Source organism: Pezoporus flaviventris, unplaced genomic scaffold (genome assembly GCF_033815535.1).
Source record: "Pezoporus flaviventris isolate CSIRO_AGI_PZ_B2104156 unplaced genomic scaffold, CSIRO_AGI_Pfla_v1 ptg000045l, whole genome shotgun sequence".
In the NCBI taxonomy this organism is placed as follows: domain Eukaryota; kingdom Metazoa; phylum Chordata; class Aves; order Psittaciformes; family Psittacidae; genus Pezoporus; species Pezoporus flaviventris.
This window is the reverse complement of record NW_026892593.1, coordinates 26,004,721-26,022,489: the sequence shown is the minus strand read 5'-3', so window position 1 is coordinate 26,022,489 and position 17,769 is coordinate 26,004,721. Positions and strand designations below refer to the sequence as shown.

The window sequence follows — 17,769 nt, the reverse complement described above, 5'->3', positions numbered from 1 at the left end:
CTATGAAATGCATTCCCAGTACTTTAAAGTAACAGCATGACTGTGATCTGGTATATGTTTCCACACTTTCTGACCAAGTAAATTCTAACTCAGCTTATTTTATTGAGTCAAACCCATCTTCATTAGACTTCAGAAAGTAGAATGTGCAGTATTGGTTGGTGGAAGGACCAAGTATCTCAAAAAAAGCTCAAACATCTTTAGAGAGGTTCTTTTCTTACACTTAAATGGATTGAGATTTTTTTACCAACAGGCAGATTGCTCCTGACAAGCCTACCGCATAAGACTGTTTTATTGTATATACAGAGAGTAGATGTAAACCAGAAGCAAATGTAATTTCTCCAGTAAACCTGAAATGTCTTAATGCATTACCAGTTTTACTCTCATTGTTATATATCTTACCTGGATATTTGCCGCCCTTATTCCTCCTTATGAAGCAAACAATCAATAATATCAAGATCAGAAGAGCAACGGCACACATAAGACCAATGAACCATCCTTGAGTAGCAATGTCTACCTGCCGACTTGCCATTGCTAAAGAATAAAAGAAGAAAAATGAGATGCTTTGCTGCATTCAAATGCTACACTAATTCAGACAAATAATAGCGAGTATACATTGTCCATTAAGGAATAACATTCACCAGGAAAATTAGTATTAAGAAAAATAGTGACACTGTCTTTTGTTAACATTTTCATTATTCAAAATGTTTCCAAGTACACAGTGCATAGAATTCACTCTTGAGTATGTAAGAATTCTGCCAACATTTAAGCTTTGCAACTACTTCACAAAATCTGTGCACATACTATATTGCTTTCCACAAACAAAACTATTCTCAACCATTTTACATTAACTACTGAAATGAAATTGCAAATTATAATTCAAGCAAACATGCTGACTGCATTCTCAAAATGAATAAAAAGCCAATACTCATTAGCTAATGCACTCCCATCAGTCTGAAATGGGGAAACAGATGGGTCATTCAAGGTTCTAACATTCAATTTCAACTGAAAATCAACAACGAAGCATCCTTTAAAGCCTTATTAAGCATCATGTTTTCTTCCCCTCCTCAGACCCGTACCTCATCCTACAATTTACCACAATTGCCATGATTCAGAATTAGTGAGGACAAAGCAATTGGGAAGCCTTTCCTTGTTTCTCCTGTTTCTTTCCAAATGCTAACTCTAACAGCAAGATAACGTAAATGATAAGCAAACTACACAGGAAATAGTACAGTCACTAATAAGAAAACAAATTATCTGTGCAGCCTGGGGACTGGATCCCTCCCTACTGGTCTCCAACACAATACAGAGATTTTCCATGTGAAGCTTGTGTACTATTCCCCTGTTCGGAAACAGACAGCAGGCAACTGGTGATAGGATTTGCTGTTGGGACAAAGTGGGATGCGTGAAAGGAGTTAGGGATGCATGCTACAGACAGAAGCCATCAAGTGGAGGAATACTGGCATCCATCCAAACCTATCTTGTTCTTTTTTCACCTTCTCCTTCAGCCCCAAAACCCAAGAATTTGAAACCCTGTGAAGAGTGGCTCAGCAGATCTCTATTTAGAAAATTCCACATGAATAAGGAAAGTGATATGCAAAACACTTCCTATGTGTAACTCATACGGCATTTTGATTTAGCTTTTGTTTCGGATTGTGTTTGTTTTTTTTTTTTAATGGCTTCATTAGATAAAGTATCAGATTCTTCACAGCACATACATTACCTAGGATTTTAGTAAGAACCAATAGTACTTCAAATCTCAGTTTAATAGACACTTTGCACTAAGAACAGATTATATTTGAGACCTTCAGTCAATCTCTTTGCTCGGATGCTGTGAGTACATCAGCTCTCATGGCACAATATGTGTCATCTATATCTACTAGGGAAAGTCCTTAGACTTGCTTCCACTGAAGAGGAAGACCCAATGCATGAATACACACAGAAATGTGAAAGTCCCAGAGCCCCATGAGGATTTCCATCTCTCCTTAGAGAAGATCTGCTTTTAAGGGAAGATTCATAAAAACACATCAGGGAGAACCTACTTTTGATGGAGCACTGACTGTTTTCTAGCCCCAGTTCCACGTGATACAACCTAAATTCTTCTCCTTGTAAAACATATTGGATTATGACTGGGAATAGTCCTGTGTTGGTGTACAGATATAGTTTTTGCCCTGGAATAACACCTGAGCATTGCATGGCAGACAGCTAGCTGACAAGAGACACTATGCAATTATAGACCAGAATTCAAACCCATGTCTCAATGTTATTTACTACTTAAAACTAGGCTGAGACAACTAGCTTGGAAACATCAGCTCTCAATAGTCCCAGATTCCTGAGTGTTTTCCATAGTCTCTATGAAAACCCCAAGTACCTCTGATGTCTGGAGACAGTATCTACCCTCCATTCCATAGGGAAGACCAATGTGTATTTCATGCTAGAAGTACTAGGCTAAAATTAACTCTGTTTTTGCTGCCTCTTTATGGTCTTACTGGGCAAAGTTATGACTTGATTTTCATGTAAACAGATCAATGAATTAATGTGCCTGGTTACTGTGGAGTTACAATTAGGAGTTTTTCCAGCCTCGGTTTCAGAATATCCTTTTTGATATTTTTGAAACTGACTCTTTCTTATATGCACAATAAGTTAAACTATTTTGCATTGAAATGTCTACATGTTATATAAATATATATAAATATATCTTTTATATATTTCCACTTCATATACCATATATAAATATATGAATATATATAAGTGGCAGTCTTAAAAAACAAGATCACAAAGGCAATCTTCTTCTGCATTCCAAATAAAATGAAAACAAAATTTTGTTTTCACATTTAGCTTAAAATTAGTTTTAGTTTTGCTCATATGCATTCATAATAAGGCATTAAAGGTTGTATAATACATAGTGACAAAATGCAAAAGCGCATTTCATATTCAAACGTAGTAAGAAATGCGATCAAGCAAAACAATTCAATATTCTAGGAATATTTATGGAGCAAAAGCCTTTGATATAAAATATTGCAGCTTCATTCCTAAATAAGAACATATTTCATATTCCCATATTTTCCTCTTTGTCCACTTAAGATTTTGCAGTGTTTAAAAGCTTTGATAGAGGCTGAAGATAGTGTGACACAACATTCTTCTGTAAGTAATATGCTATGTATATAGTTTAGTGCTGGACACTGAACCTTACAAGAAGCAGAAACGAATGTCTTTAAATTCTCTTCTTCCTTAACTACTCAACAACATGAGCCAAGCTGACTGGTTATGAACAGGATTCCTAATTGACTGGCTCCTAATCAACTGTAACTTTTGTGCAGAAAGATGCTTTTGGGAAGGTTTCCATTCATCTTGTTTTGAATTACACTATAGTCTTGATCCTTGCTTTACTGCTACTTTAGATTTTGCATGTGTATTTGCATAAAATTTTATACAACTAGCTGCTCTCTGGCATAAATAGCCTCTGTGTTTAGCCCATACTCATTTGCTTGGCACTGTTATCCAGCACCATGTTTTCAAAACCTTCCTGTTTTGAAAGGAAACTGTGAAAGGAAACGGTGAAAGGAAATGGAACAAAACAAAGCAAAAATTTATGATTTTAGAAAGTGATTGCTTTCAAACTGGCATACCCATTATTTACTTTGTTGTCTGGTGGTTATTACATAATTTTCAAGTATATTTTCATGCTGAAACTACTTTCTTAAATCATAACATTCTAGAGTTGGTGAGGCTCTTGTGAAATAACTATGCACTGACCAAAATGCTTGGACTGAGCAGAAGAGGCTAGCAAATACACAACAAATAATAACAGATGACTAAGAACATGCTGTGATGGAAACAACATATTCAGCATAACATCGAAAAACATCCAACAAAGCCCTTTCTCTGAGTTAAAAGAACAAGCATTACTGATTTGTTTATGAAGAAGTAGAACTGAAATATGTACATAAGGAACTTAAATAGTCTTACTGATTCACAGGATATGGTTGTAACATCAAAATCCATATAAACCCAGTATATGACAGGAAAAGAAATTTACAGGTTGGAATCTCTTAACACCGGTATAAACAGATTACATGAGACATCAGTTTGAATCTGCGCTTCTGGTTATGGAAACATTTTAGCTCAGAGTTTCTGCATTAAAACTAATCATATACAGAATTTTATCTTTAAATACTTGGCTCTATTAAAGTTATTTAAATACAGCCATCTAATTATATTAATTAGAAATAAATTAAATATATCATCTTCAGTGCACAGCACACAGGTTTGAGTGTAAGCAGTGAGCATCTTGCCTCTAATCTAAACATTAGAAAAGTAGAGTGTATTGGAAGGAGGAAACATTCATAATCTACATAATAAATGTCCTGGCGTTATTTAGGAGTTCATAAAATAATTTAACATTGCTCTATAAAAGGAACATGCAGAGATAAAGCTACAGCATCTCTTAGCTAGAAGCAGTTCAATGTTTCAGCACTTGGTCTACCACGATTCTGACTACGATACAGAATTGGTATGGCATGCCTCACCTGGACCTGTCTCAAACACATCCTCTGAACTCCTAAAACCAGACAGGCCCTCAGCACCAACCCGGACTTTATATGCTGTTCCCGGTGTTAAACCCTTTAACACAAAGAAGCTTCGAGAACCATTTACAATTTCTTTTTTCCAATCTTCTTTGCCTACAAAAATTTTAGGAAAACAACACAGCGGAATTTTAATTTTTGTCTGTATTATTGGAAGATTCTAGACAGAAAACTATCAACAGTTACTTGACTAAACTATGGACTGGCTGAAAAAAAACCAGCCATTTTCTCAGAAAAATAAAATCATATAAAATGATGACTTCAAATAATATATTGCATTCAATATATTAAAGACATTGTACATGAGTTATGAAACTATTTTGAACATTTGTTCCATTGTACTAGAAAAATAGTATTTTCGCTTACTTTTTTAAAAAGGCTATTCAACTTGCAATTATAAAATACGTTAAAATAGATTTTAATAATTTAAATTACACTTCTGTAGTTTCAGTCAATATTTATTTTAGTTAAGAAGTTTTACATCGCTATCCAAACATCTCTCTCATATCTGAGACCAATATCCAGAAAAATCCATTTATATTCCAATTTTCAGATTGGTCATCTTTAGTCATAACTTTAGAAGGATAGAATGCTTGAATATACATACCTTTTTTTTTTTGAGCTAACCGTGTTTTAATTACTAGTGGTATTATCAAAGAATAAAATCTGGGTTTATGCCAATAAAAGCATGTAATTTGGTTGATGTTTTATTTTAAGGTTTAATTTAACAAGGAATATTGTTTTGTTTTGCTCTCATTTATTTTTTTTCCCTGAATTTGGCATAATTTAGCAAAATTGTTATAGCCTATTTTAATGCAACTAATCATATTTTAACATATGTATTATAAACAACTTCATGCAAACTACATTTTTAGAAGTTCACATTCAAAAGAATTTATAAAATACAAAGGAACAAAGGCTGATATTCCTTCTAAGCATCAAATACCTGCTACACATTGATGTTAATTAAAATGAAAACTATTTGATCTTCATGATCAAATTAAAAAATAATTCTTACAGATATTTAAGAGCTACTGCTACCATTGGGTCAATTTAGGACCACATTTACATTAACAGTCTTTAAAATATATCTGAACACTGTAGCAAAATTTAATGAAATGACTTCTTACTGCCTGCTACACCATATTCAACATAAAAGTGCGCATGATCTGGTCCCTCATACTCCCAACTTATATTGGCATAGGTCTCAGCGGCAGCTGTTGTAACATTTCTGATCCTTGGATAAAGTGGTTGCACTGAATATACAATAGAAAAACAAAGCAGAATGCAAAATTGTGACTTCATACAATAATAAAAAATTATTTTAAGAGGTTACTATTTCAATTTAGACCATATACAAAGAAAGTATAGTACATTTGTCATTGTTTCCATTACTGGAAACCAGTGACTAAAGTATTTGATAATTGAATCCTAGGCAGTTACTACACTATGAAATTAAAAAGTAACATCTACATAATCTACTGAGCATGCCCTCTATCACAAAAACTGTCAAATATTTAAAAACACCTAACTGACAAAATTCTGGAACACAGTATTTCTATCCATCTAGATGTGAAATGCAATGGAAAGTGAGAATACTGTCGAGGTAACAGGAAATGGTAGGAGAGAAGGGAGGTACAACAGGGTGAGAAGGGTGGTACACACCTCCCTTTACACCACCCATCACTGATGGACCGCAAATGCCTCAACTGCAAGCCCTTATAGGATTTTGTCCCTATTGCATTGATAATGATAAAAAAGGAAGACAATACCCTTATAGAATGTTGGACGGACAGTGTGCATGACTGGGGAGGTTGCAAAAAGGGTTTCTGAATATCCTTCATCAGAGATAGTAGGAAAGAAAAAAATAAACAGTAAAACCACTTTACATCAAAAAGTAACATTTAAATAATACAGTAAAACCTTACCTGTTAAATGAATAACACATGCACACTCTAAGCTCATGCAGGCATCAATTAGTTTTGCTTGGTAAAATATGAAATAGCTAAGTGATACGCATGTATTTGAGAACAAGCTGAAGTGTGTGTGTACTGACACCTTTACTTTCACATTTCTGAATCAGCTTCATTAACATTGTGGATTCACAGCACCTTTAGACATTGGAACATTAAATGTCAGATATTGGAAAGCCAGTATCAAAATACTCTGGTGTGAAGGACACAAATCACTGGAATGCAAGAAGATGTTCATTTTAAGGTACTGTGTCTTACTGCTGACATTCTCATTAGAAAGCAGTCCTTTTCACAGATATGCATAATGCCCACACATATCGACTGAGAATTGAACATAAAAAGTGCTTCTCTCTTCAGCATCCTGTAATTACCCACTTTGCTTATACCTTATTTCTTTCTTTTCCAATTATACTTGTTACAAATGGATATATAGTTCAGTATTTCTGTTCTCCTAATATTAATGAAGAATATATTTTAATAGTTCTAGCAGTGTGATAGTGCAGACACAGAAAAGATACTCCTCAAAGGATGAAATTAGTTTTTAATGAAAATGCCTCACTTGGTTTGCCACTGACTTTTCTATCTTGCTAAAAATATCTTTTCTGCTAGAAACAGCATCAAAAATACTTCCCAAAGGACTATGAAACATCAGAGGCAAAAGCCTATCCTCAGTAAAGACAAATGGTAGGATTCCAATGGCTTCACCTACAACAGAAAATAAAATGAGGAAAAGCTTGTTCTCAAGGCAAGAGGTGCTGTACAGATTTTATCTGTGTACTTGAATTATTTTCTCCTCAAAACAGGATGGCTTTGTCCATATGGCTGACTGCAAAAAGTTCCAAAATAGATTCAGAGAGAAAATGGCCTACTTTGGAATAGTAACATAAATAGATAAATCTATGTAGAAGACCCTAGCCCAGGCTAAACAATACGAATACCATGTCCAGAAAACTGCAGTTTCTGAGTATTTTTTAAAATATCTAAGTTATTCCAGTCACATAAACTCTCCTGAAAATATGGCATGATAACAAAACATATTTCACAATATCAGACTTCTTATCCCCATAGTTGCATCAAATTTTTCTTCTTAACTCTATTCCAGTAGTACTTATTCAACCCTTCAACCTTATTAAACTATTTCCATATTTGATGTCTCTGCATATAAATTGAGCTTGTATATTTTATATGCAATTTCTTTCACCAACCAAAACCAATAAGGAATATATTATTTTAAACCTACAGAATATATTTATTCCTTGGCTAAAACCACCTGGAAAAAAAAAAATCAAATAGGAAGCACAGGATTTTAAAAAAGCCATCTAGGTTACTAAGTCAACAACAAACCCCCTAAGAAATGCCAGTGCCAGAGATGTCTATGGGAAGTCTAACATGTAACCATATCCACTATGGTAATGCAAGGGGATTAGATTCTGCTTCTCTGTACCACATGAAGGTAGTAAGAGGAAAGAATAGCAGGCTCCAAATTTAGGAGCTGCAGAGTCTGACATTGCAGACAGGATATATAACTTCCTTTCTCATTTGTAAATAGGAACAGGTGTTTGTTACAAACAGCATCAAAGCGCTTGTTCTGTGCCAAGAAAACAACTGGTCTGTATTCTAAATGACTTTGTTTTGTTCCATTAAGTTGTGCTTTCTCAGACTTGTCTTTCCCTGGATTCTGCTTTTCCACAAAAGAATTAATTAGCACACAACTGTATGACCGATATTTGTCACCTATGTTAGACAGAAGAAACTATTAGCAGTAAACCATTTCAAACTCTTACAAATAGATGTCACAGAAGTACACCTAACTTCTCCCTCATCATGCCTGAATACCTGGGGATGAAGGTAACTCTCTCATCTTGTGTGAAAGACTCCAGACGACAGACAGCTTCTGTAACCCTAACCAAATTCAATAATCACATTCCTGTAAAACCTCTATCTTATCTTGTGTTTTGGTTTGTGACTGATTCATGCTTACATTTATCAGATGTACTCTTATCTGATTCTTACCAACAGCTGTTTGTATAGATTTATCCATTTGTAGTATTTGGTCAGATGTAAGTTTTGTGGGTTTTTTTCCTGTTGAATCCAGTGCACAAAAAAATTTGTTCAGTAGAACATTTAATTTCAGAATCATTATCTTTGTAATTCCTCCTCTTTTGCATTATCGCTTGATCTAATTTTCTAGCAAGCTTGGAAAATTTTAGTTAAGTCTGTTAAATGTGCCATATCTGCAACATGAATATAAACACAGGAAGGTAAAAGATGGATCCTGAGTTGATGAAAGCACAAAGTAGTTACAACATTTAAAGCTTGTCTCCAATCTACCCAGAATCCTGATTTCTCAATCAGCACACCTCTAATTGTAATTAACCTCTCAGTTCTTCAACATGTTTCCCAGCACTGTTCACAAATGCAGCCTGTAATTGTTAGTTGGCAGAACCTCTCAGCATGTGCAAGTGCCAGTTGGTAAAGAGGGGGGTCGAAAGCTTCGTCTCAGGCAGCAGGAGTTTTCAGTAGTGGAGCACTGTGCTCTCTTGATCTGTAACCACGCTCAACACTGTGCAGCAGCACTGGCAAAAGCCTCGCTCTAAAACTGATGGGAATGGATTGTTAATAAGCTACAGTTTTTTATACAGACAGACTCCTATTCAGCTGCCTCCAGTAATAAGCTCTTCTATTCACACTACGATACAATGCAAAATTTAGCTGGCACCTCTGAGAACAGTTTCATTCCTGTAGCAAGTTACAGCATAAGAGTATTTGCCAGTTGTTGAGAAAGTGGCCTACGCTCAAGGTAAAATTTTCCTCTCAATTCAAACTATTTCCTATGCCTTTTTAGTACAGTTTTTTGTAGAGATCTATTTAATCTTCCAGTCTTTCAGGAACAGAGCTCCTCCAAATAACACAGTTATACTTGGGCTGCAGATTCAATAGAATTTAGGAAGACAGGATATGAGATGTGAATAGCTTTTAACAACAAAACAGGTACTGTCTCTCAAGATTTAGTTCAGAAGAACAATAAATTAAATAATCCCCAAAATGACTGAACTTTAGGAATTTTCATGGGATTCACCTGATTTCCAGGCGAAAATAGCAGGTAAGTGACAAGCACACATTTGAAGATCGGTGTCAAATGTAAAAAAAAAAACCAAAACAAAACCACAAAGCAATATATCATAGACAATTACTTAAAATGCATATATGAAAAGAAAAATAAATTTAAAGGAGATAAAAAAAAAACCCACACAAGAAAAGATGAAGGAAACCGGTAAGAGATTCTGCCAGAGCCTGTAACACAGAGAGAAGGGTTTTGCTTTTGTTTTTTAATGTACAAATTTTAAAGTATGAAATTCAAGCCTTAGTATAATAGTAGGAGTGAATTCCATTTCTGGCAGTGAGAGATGGGCATTAGTAACTTCTAAGATAATTTAGGCCATTGCAAGAGCATTCCTATAGTGTAATAAATACAGAAGAAGAAATGCAAGAAATCATTTCACCAATAAGCATTTAGGATGGCATGGATTTTTTAGGATGGCATGGATTTTGTATGACATCTACAAAGCAAAAGGTATTTGCAGGAATATTTGCCTTGCAATAACCATAGTTTTCTCTAGTCTGGTATGCAAAGCATCATCATTGTTCCAGTAAACTTAAAAGGCGCAGAACAGTGGCTCTGCTTAGCAGATTGCACTGAAACAATCACGTAGATCTATCATGAAGTCCACAGAGAGAGAGTGGCTGAAGGAGGAGTACAAAAATACTATGAAAAACTTGAAAAGAAAAAGCAGCTTGAACTTGTTAGCGAAAAATATGGAGACGTTCTGTGAAGTGATGCAAAGAGGGAGGAAAAACAGATGGTGGGCAGGGCAAATGATTTAAGGAACAGAACTTTGTATGGAACAAAGAAAACTGAGATTATCCTGTCTTCTACAAAGAGATCAGAGTTATGAACTCAGTTGAGAATGATTTCTAGCCTACAGTGAAGAGCCTCATAACGAAGATTCCATCAGAAGAAAAAGAATATTTTGAAACCCAGAGGCTAGACTACTTGTTTTTCTCCCTTGCAAAATAAGTATTTCTATCAATAATATTTGTGATGTGAAGTTCACATGAATGCGGCAGACCAGACTGAGTACTGCATTGACAGGAAGCATTAGCATCAATTAAAGATAACTGTCATCTCACAACCTTGTTTTAATTGCAGTTCATTGTCTGTGTATATGCAGACAAGACCTTGCTTTCAAATAAAAATGTTGACTAAATCAAAAAGAAGAAACAAGAAGGCTTGTGAAATGAGACTCACACATCATGCCATGACTCCCTACACTTTATCTTATAACAAATACAGTAATGAGCCCATGTGCCTATTTATTTTAATCAGCAACTCTCATTTCTACTACTGGTCAAATCTGTATTCTCTTCATTCCTCTATAGACCAGTTATTTAAAAATTCTAACAGAAAAGGGTGGAAAAGGCTTGACTCCAGTGATGACCTCAGTTACATCCCAGCTGCTAATGTAATTATTTTGTTTGTAATCAGGTTATTATTTCCCAGTTTTTCTCACACCTCTGTTACCTCATGCTTGTCGTTAGATGTCGATACATACACTAATGCACACTGCTTATCTAGTACTGAGTACAATACATCATGTTTCACATATGCAGCTTTCAGACACATTCAGAATACAGGCTGCTAAGAAGAAAAACACATTTTTTTCTGTGTAGTCCCATACTTTGATAACATTTAAATCACTTATAACACCACAGTATTAGAAAGGAAAAATGACAGTGCAAGTCAAATAAGAGTATCAACTATAGCAGGACATCTTGGCCATCTGGTAAAATAATGTGTTTCATGATTGATTTACTCATGGGCTTGTGAGAGAATGACATGGATCTCCTCTGTTAAGTTTCCCTTAGAGAAGAAAATACCCTCAATTCTTGTGATTTGCCAAGATCCACTGTACTTATGCTGTCTGATACAATGGCACTGTTTGTCTAAAGAACTTTTTTATTAGGATGGTTGCCCATATTAGAGGGGGACAATAACTATCTCCTTATACTGCCCCCCCCCCCCCTTTCTATTCAAGCTACAGGCAAAAAAATTATTCCTTTATCTAAATCCCCTAGCTTTGACCTCATATTTCATGCTTTCAACTAAAATTTTTATTTAACCTCATGGAAAAAAATGTACAAAACTTGCTTCCCTACTTACTGGTCTAGAATATATTAGATATCTTTACTTAACACCAGTACAGTCATTATAATCAAACAAACTCAGTTGGGACAAATATTAAAATACCAGGTGCAGCAGTAAGCAGACTGTGGTCACTCTGATTGTTTTTAAAGTAATAAAAGACTATGAAGGGCCCACACTTGTCTCAAAAGATGGCAAAGGACAAATGGTGCCAAGAGAAAGGGAATGTATTTCAGAACTGCAATAAAAATATTGGGACACTCTTAGATTCACTGAAGCAATACTTCCCTTTGCATTTAAATGTAAAATTTTAGTCTGAGAAGTGAAATATATCACAAGTAGCACAGCTTGCCCTGGTTTGAATGATTTAAATTCCTCCAGGACCTTGTGTTTAGTGTTTCTGACTGCCCAAGCTGCAAGTCATCAGGGGCACCTAGTCAGTAGAAAACACCTAATACCGATATTCCAGTACAAATTTGGAGGATGAAACTGGGACCTATTGTCTTCTTAACTTCCAAGATGAATGTGCTCAAATTGAAAGAGAGAGGATAAATAAAATTTCCTGGTAAGTTCTGCCCTTCAAAACAAACAAAAAAAAAAGATACGTTTTTGGTCACAAAAGGTTGGGATTATCCAAATTTCACTATCTCCTTGGTTTGGTTTTGGGTCCATATTAGTAGGAATTGTATCTACATACAGGCCCTCCTGCACTTAATGGAGGAATAAAAATTCACTGCTTGGTATGGCTCCTTGAGTGGGCTGAGTATTTTTATCTTCCAAATCCACCCACTTATGAGACAAAATCACTCAGTACTTGGTAATATGACAATCCTATCTTTCCTCATGGTCCCTGATCAGTAGCAAAACAGTTAATGTGTTAATGTAAGTAACTAGTACGAACATTCATCTCAGACCTGCAGCAACTCAGATGTCCTAACAGATGCCATGGCTTTAGTTCCATCCTGTTTGCAGTTCCAAAGTTTTCTTTGCAATAGTAAGAGCTAGATGCTACAGGAATATGTGAAAACTTTGAAACCATAAACAGCATGGAACCAAATGAAGACGTCTGCTTAGTCTTCAGAGAACCCGAGATGACAGCTCTGAAATATGAGCTGCTTCAGCTGATCTTACAAATAAGATGCTTTCTGCTAGCCACAGACTGTGATACAGCTATAATTAGACCTGTTTCACACAGAGAATCCATTTTTCCTTTCATGAGTTTTTATAGCCAGCTATAAATAATTCGAACTTAATTTATATTTCTGCTGTTAATGTCCAAGACTACAAGCCAGACTGAAGTGTTCAAATCTGTGCTGACTTCTCAGCTACAGCCAGACTGACAACCAGTAATGAGCTGTCATTAATATAAATCCACAACTCCATACACTAACCAGAAATGCATCACATAATAGAATACACTTATATGTACAAATATATATATTATATATGCACAAATGCACACATACATATGTATATTATAGTCTGAATCATATGAGACCGAGAAAATTAAGTTCCTTTTTACGCTATTATTATTCTAATACCTGAGCATCAAGTGGAAATAAAATATACGTAAAACACTTTATCCTGCCTCCTCCAAGTTGGTAAAAAATACTGGGTATTTCATGCATAGATCTTGATTTGGGATGGTTATGGTCTGACAATCTGAAGCACAGATGTTCACTGGTGTCAACGACACTTCTGTGGTAAAATAACACATACACATAGAGACACCTTTCTGACTTAGAGCTACCTAACAGTCCTCAGGACAACCTTTGCCTTTGACAGTGAAGGTATCAAAATTCAGAAGAACTGCATCATAAAAAACTAAGTATTACTGAATTTAAGAATAAGGTTGACAAATAGGTCCCACTAACTGAAATATCAAATACTCATTCACAAGATCTGTGAACCTAAGACAGCAAGAAGCCATTTGCCTGTGCATTCAAGCTGATACTCAAACTGAGATGTATACAGCGGGTATTGTCAGTCATCTGTCTCTTGTGCACAGTTGACTTGTAAATAAAATAAACGTGATCCAATGGGTAGCATTAATCAGCAGTGAAAACAAGAGTGCACTTACTTTTTTTAAACAACAAAAAAATTGCACATGGCACAGGCAGTAAAAATATCTCCTTTGCAGAAGAGCTTTTTTTTCTACTCCAGCTAATCAGTGCAAGTGCACCTGGATCCTGAATATCTGTGACACTGACATACATTCCGTTAAATATTCAGAAATAATTAGACTTTGCTGAAGCAAAGCTAATGAATTCCTGTGGAACTACATGGCAAAATAGTAAGATGAAAGGTATTAATAAACATTCTGTATTCCTTTTTTTCAAAAAAAAAAAAAGAAATCACCAAAACCAAGATTTTCTGTCCTTACCACTCCAATTCCCCCATTTGCAACACTGCAAAATCCACACATTAACAAATCATGCAGTTTCATTTTACCTTTGCCTGCACCTACAGCAGGATGAAGAATACCAGCTTTAATGGAGGAAAACAAGAACAGGAACACTATATAATTAGATACAACACCAACAGGAACATACATATATAATTTCATTATAAAACAGAAAAGCATGCAGACTAGATAAAATGTATTAATTCAAACAAATTAGAAACGACCCACTTATGCTGAACACTGACAGACTATTACAAGACAAAAAATAATATACATGCATTTACAAAATTTCATGGCTCATGCTTGTTAAGGTTCACAATTTAAAATAAATGTAGTTTATATGCAACCTTAATACAGTATTAGAGAAACTGCATTGCATAGCTACTCATCTATGGGAATGACAATAAACTATAATTTTACTAAGCATAAAAATTTGTGAAAAGATGGTGTCAAAATAGACTCTTAATAATAAGATGTGCAAAATCATAAAATACTTTCCCCTAAATTTTTCCCTTTGCTTAACATCTTTAACAAAATAACTGCCAAAATCTGAGATCTAGAATGACAATAAATGTAAAAATCAATAACAGGACTGAAGAATATACCTAAAACTTTTAAAATATTATAGAAGGTCACCAGTTACTTGGGGCCATAGGTGACAAATTTATTTATGCAGGGTTTTTTAAGCTTAAGGGGCTTTTACAGTTTTTGCCAGCTCTGTAAAAACAATGTTGAGACCTCATAGAAGTTGTTGCATACTTCAAAACAGAAATTATTTCCACTAGCCATGAAGCTGCATCATTTCATTGACAGTTGGAACCAATGATCTAAAGATCCTTTCCAAACTAAAAGATTCTATGATTCTATTTCAGTATTGTTCTTTGTGAACAGAGCAGATCAATGAAGCAAAATACATAAACAGAGGAAAATCACTTCAGATGTAAACTTACATGCATCTTTGAAGACCAGAAAAACTGAAGACCTAGAACTTGCAAGTTTATATTAAAAGGAGGGGCTTTGCACCTTTTTTGGGGGCTTCTACTACTGTGGAAAACCTTTACACACCTTCTCTTAAAAACTATTTAAAATCTTTTATGAGTTAAGAAAGCTCTAGAAAAAAACAGGGGCTATTTCCTTAATGGAAGGAAGTAGTAGAAATAGTTTGAATAAAATTTGCAGTGGTTTTTAAATTCTGCGGGTTTCCTCTATACATACCCATCTTACCTTCATCCATAATTGTTACTGCTTCCTCAGTTATCTGATTTCCTGATCCAACAGAAGTTTGTGCATTAAAGTAAAACTTGTACCGTGTGCTGTAATTTAAATTTTTTAGTATCAAGCTGCTCTCGTTGGCAGGAATTCTTATCTCTACCAGGGGACCCAATTCATGTGTGTTGTTGACTGTTGTCACAAGGAAAGAAAAAAAAAGGTTAGTTAGGAAAATTGACTACATTGTCATTGTGCTAAAACAGGATTTTTTGTTGGTATTGTTTGTATTTATTTGTTTTGTTTGCTGCATTGTCCATTTCAGGTTATATGAATGATAATCTACAGTTTCAAAAGAAAGTCACTTTTGTGTAAAAAGGATTTACTCAAAGAGCCAAAATTCAACAGGGAGATAAGAAAAACCTGTAAGCTTTAAAAGTACAACTTCCATTCTGGTAAATATCTGAATTCAAAGCAACTGAGTCCACATCAGATCATCTGAACTTACACACATTTGAAACACTGATCATTAAAAAATTCTGAAACTCTGCACTACCTGCCTCATAATAAATCCAGTATGCTCAGGAACAAAAAAATACTCAAGTGTCTATAATGCAGTGGAAGTTGGTAAGTGGAAGAAAACAAACTTCCTTAACCCATTCCATGCACATAAACCTCTTAAATGTCCAGTGTCACTGCTGACATATTTCTGGGCAAAGAAGCAGTGGCATGGGGATCCTAAGGAAGTGATTTATACCTCTGATATGAGTAAATAACACACCTATGAATTTTCATTTTAAGAGTAAAATACCATGAAAACTGCAGAAGCAGACAACAATGCAATTGTCATGTATTTTGATCTACTTCTAATGATACTTTCTCTGCAGTTCAAATATGGGATTTGCAAGTGTGGTGTCTTGCTTCTAACTTGGCAGTCTATTATATTTAGGACTTCCATTTTTCTTTGAAGCATGCTTTGAAGAAATAAAAGTAATATAAAAGAGCTAACTTTATACTTAAGCAAGTGAAGTTTTCTATTCATCTATACTGTCAACATACATTAATCTTTTCCAAATTTGACATCTATGTTGCAATCATAACTTCTGTACATACAATACATTAACTTCACATATTTTTGCTTAATAAACTGATTGCTATTTGGTACACCTATCGTCTAAGTTAAACATGTATTTATAATCAACTTACTTGGCTGAAACTTCAGTATATATGATGTCAAAACACCATTTGGATGGGTTGGTGAACCCCACTCCAGCGTCAGAGAGTCCAGTGTTGGGTTAGTAATCTTCAAAAAGGAAGGTGAGCTGGGAACTTTTAAGAAGAATATACAGTAAATACAGAGTAGATTAACTTAAAACAGCTGATGAATTATTATTTCTTAAAATATTATTGTATTGAGCCAGATTATTATTTTATGATGTCCAAAACGAAAAATCAGCAATTATACCCTTATTGTTCTATTTCTGAATATTAAGTTTATTCTCCAGATTTCTCATTTCATACCTCCTTCAGGGGTCCTAAATACTTTGTCTGGACTTGCTGGTCCTTCTCCTTTACCATTAGCAACTCTAACATTCAGCTTGTAAGTACTATATGGTTCCAGCCCTGGCAACATTCCAAAAGTCTTGTTTCCTCTGAAAGTCAAGATCTTTTTTTCTACATGTCGCCTACTCCTTCTGGATAGACTCTGCACTTTCCAGTAGTAAACCTAAAGACAGAAGAAAATCTACAGTGAGTATTTAAAGTGTCCTGATTTTACAAACTTAAGCTTTTTCATGATTATCCATCAATTATAGGTAGGATTAATTGCAATTTTAATAAACTCAGGTGAGACACAGCATACAGCTTTCCTACTCTAGAAACAGGCTTTGTCCAGAAACAGTCGTGTCTACACAACTATCACCTGCCAGTTCTGCTAATGGTCAACACCAGTTTCACGCAAGTTATGGTTTGGAATTGCATTACTACGTGATGGTTCTCATGTTAGCAAGTCCATCTGAGAGGTAGGACTCGTTCAAATCATCAGTTCTTTGAGCAAGATATCTACACAGCTTCCAAAGCAGACTTGCGCTTTGCCACCTTGTTATGTCACACACCTGAGAGTGCCATTCCCTATGACGTGAAAGCCAAGCAGATATTTTTCAATGGGAGAGAAACCAAAATATTTGTCTGGGCTGGAAAAACACACAAGTCCTGAAAGGTCTCTGAGGTTACATTCATGGAAGGATTTCCACCTAAGGACAGGAAAACTATTCCTCCGTTTATATGACAATTAGATCGTGTCACAAAGCTGCTTCTGGTGGCCATTTTGCTGATTGAGTTTCTAAGAAACTACAGATGAGCCTCAGAGGTAATTAACTTGACTGGATTCTCTTTATTACA

The 17,769-nt window shown here is 35.1% G+C and overlaps 1 protein-coding gene across 32 annotated transcripts in view; it reads right to left on the bottom strand.

Moving 5' to 3' along the window:
* Window positions 1-17,769, bottom strand: part of NRCAM (neuronal cell adhesion molecule) — a 68,928-nt gene that overhangs the window by 14,729 nt on the left and 36,430 nt on the right. For 9 of the 32 annotated variants that reach the window (XM_061467756.1, XM_061467758.1, XM_061467766.1 and 6 more), the window contains 4 exons: window positions 16,891-17,095; window positions 16,576-16,698; window positions 15,388-15,564; window positions 400-531 (listed from right to left, as the gene is read on the bottom strand). In XM_061467756.1, coding sequence (XP_061323740.1) covers window positions 400-531; window positions 15,388-15,564; window positions 16,576-16,698; window positions 16,891-17,095 — 637 coding nt within the window. Of the gene's footprint in view, window positions 1-399; window positions 532-4,526; window positions 4,680-5,713; window positions 5,840-6,355; window positions 6,422-14,210; window positions 14,247-15,378; window positions 15,565-16,575; window positions 16,699-16,890; window positions 17,096-17,769 lie in introns of all 32 variants that reach the window. The other 23 variants (XM_061467750.1, XM_061467732.1, XM_061467734.1 and 20 more) reach the window with 7 other exon arrangements.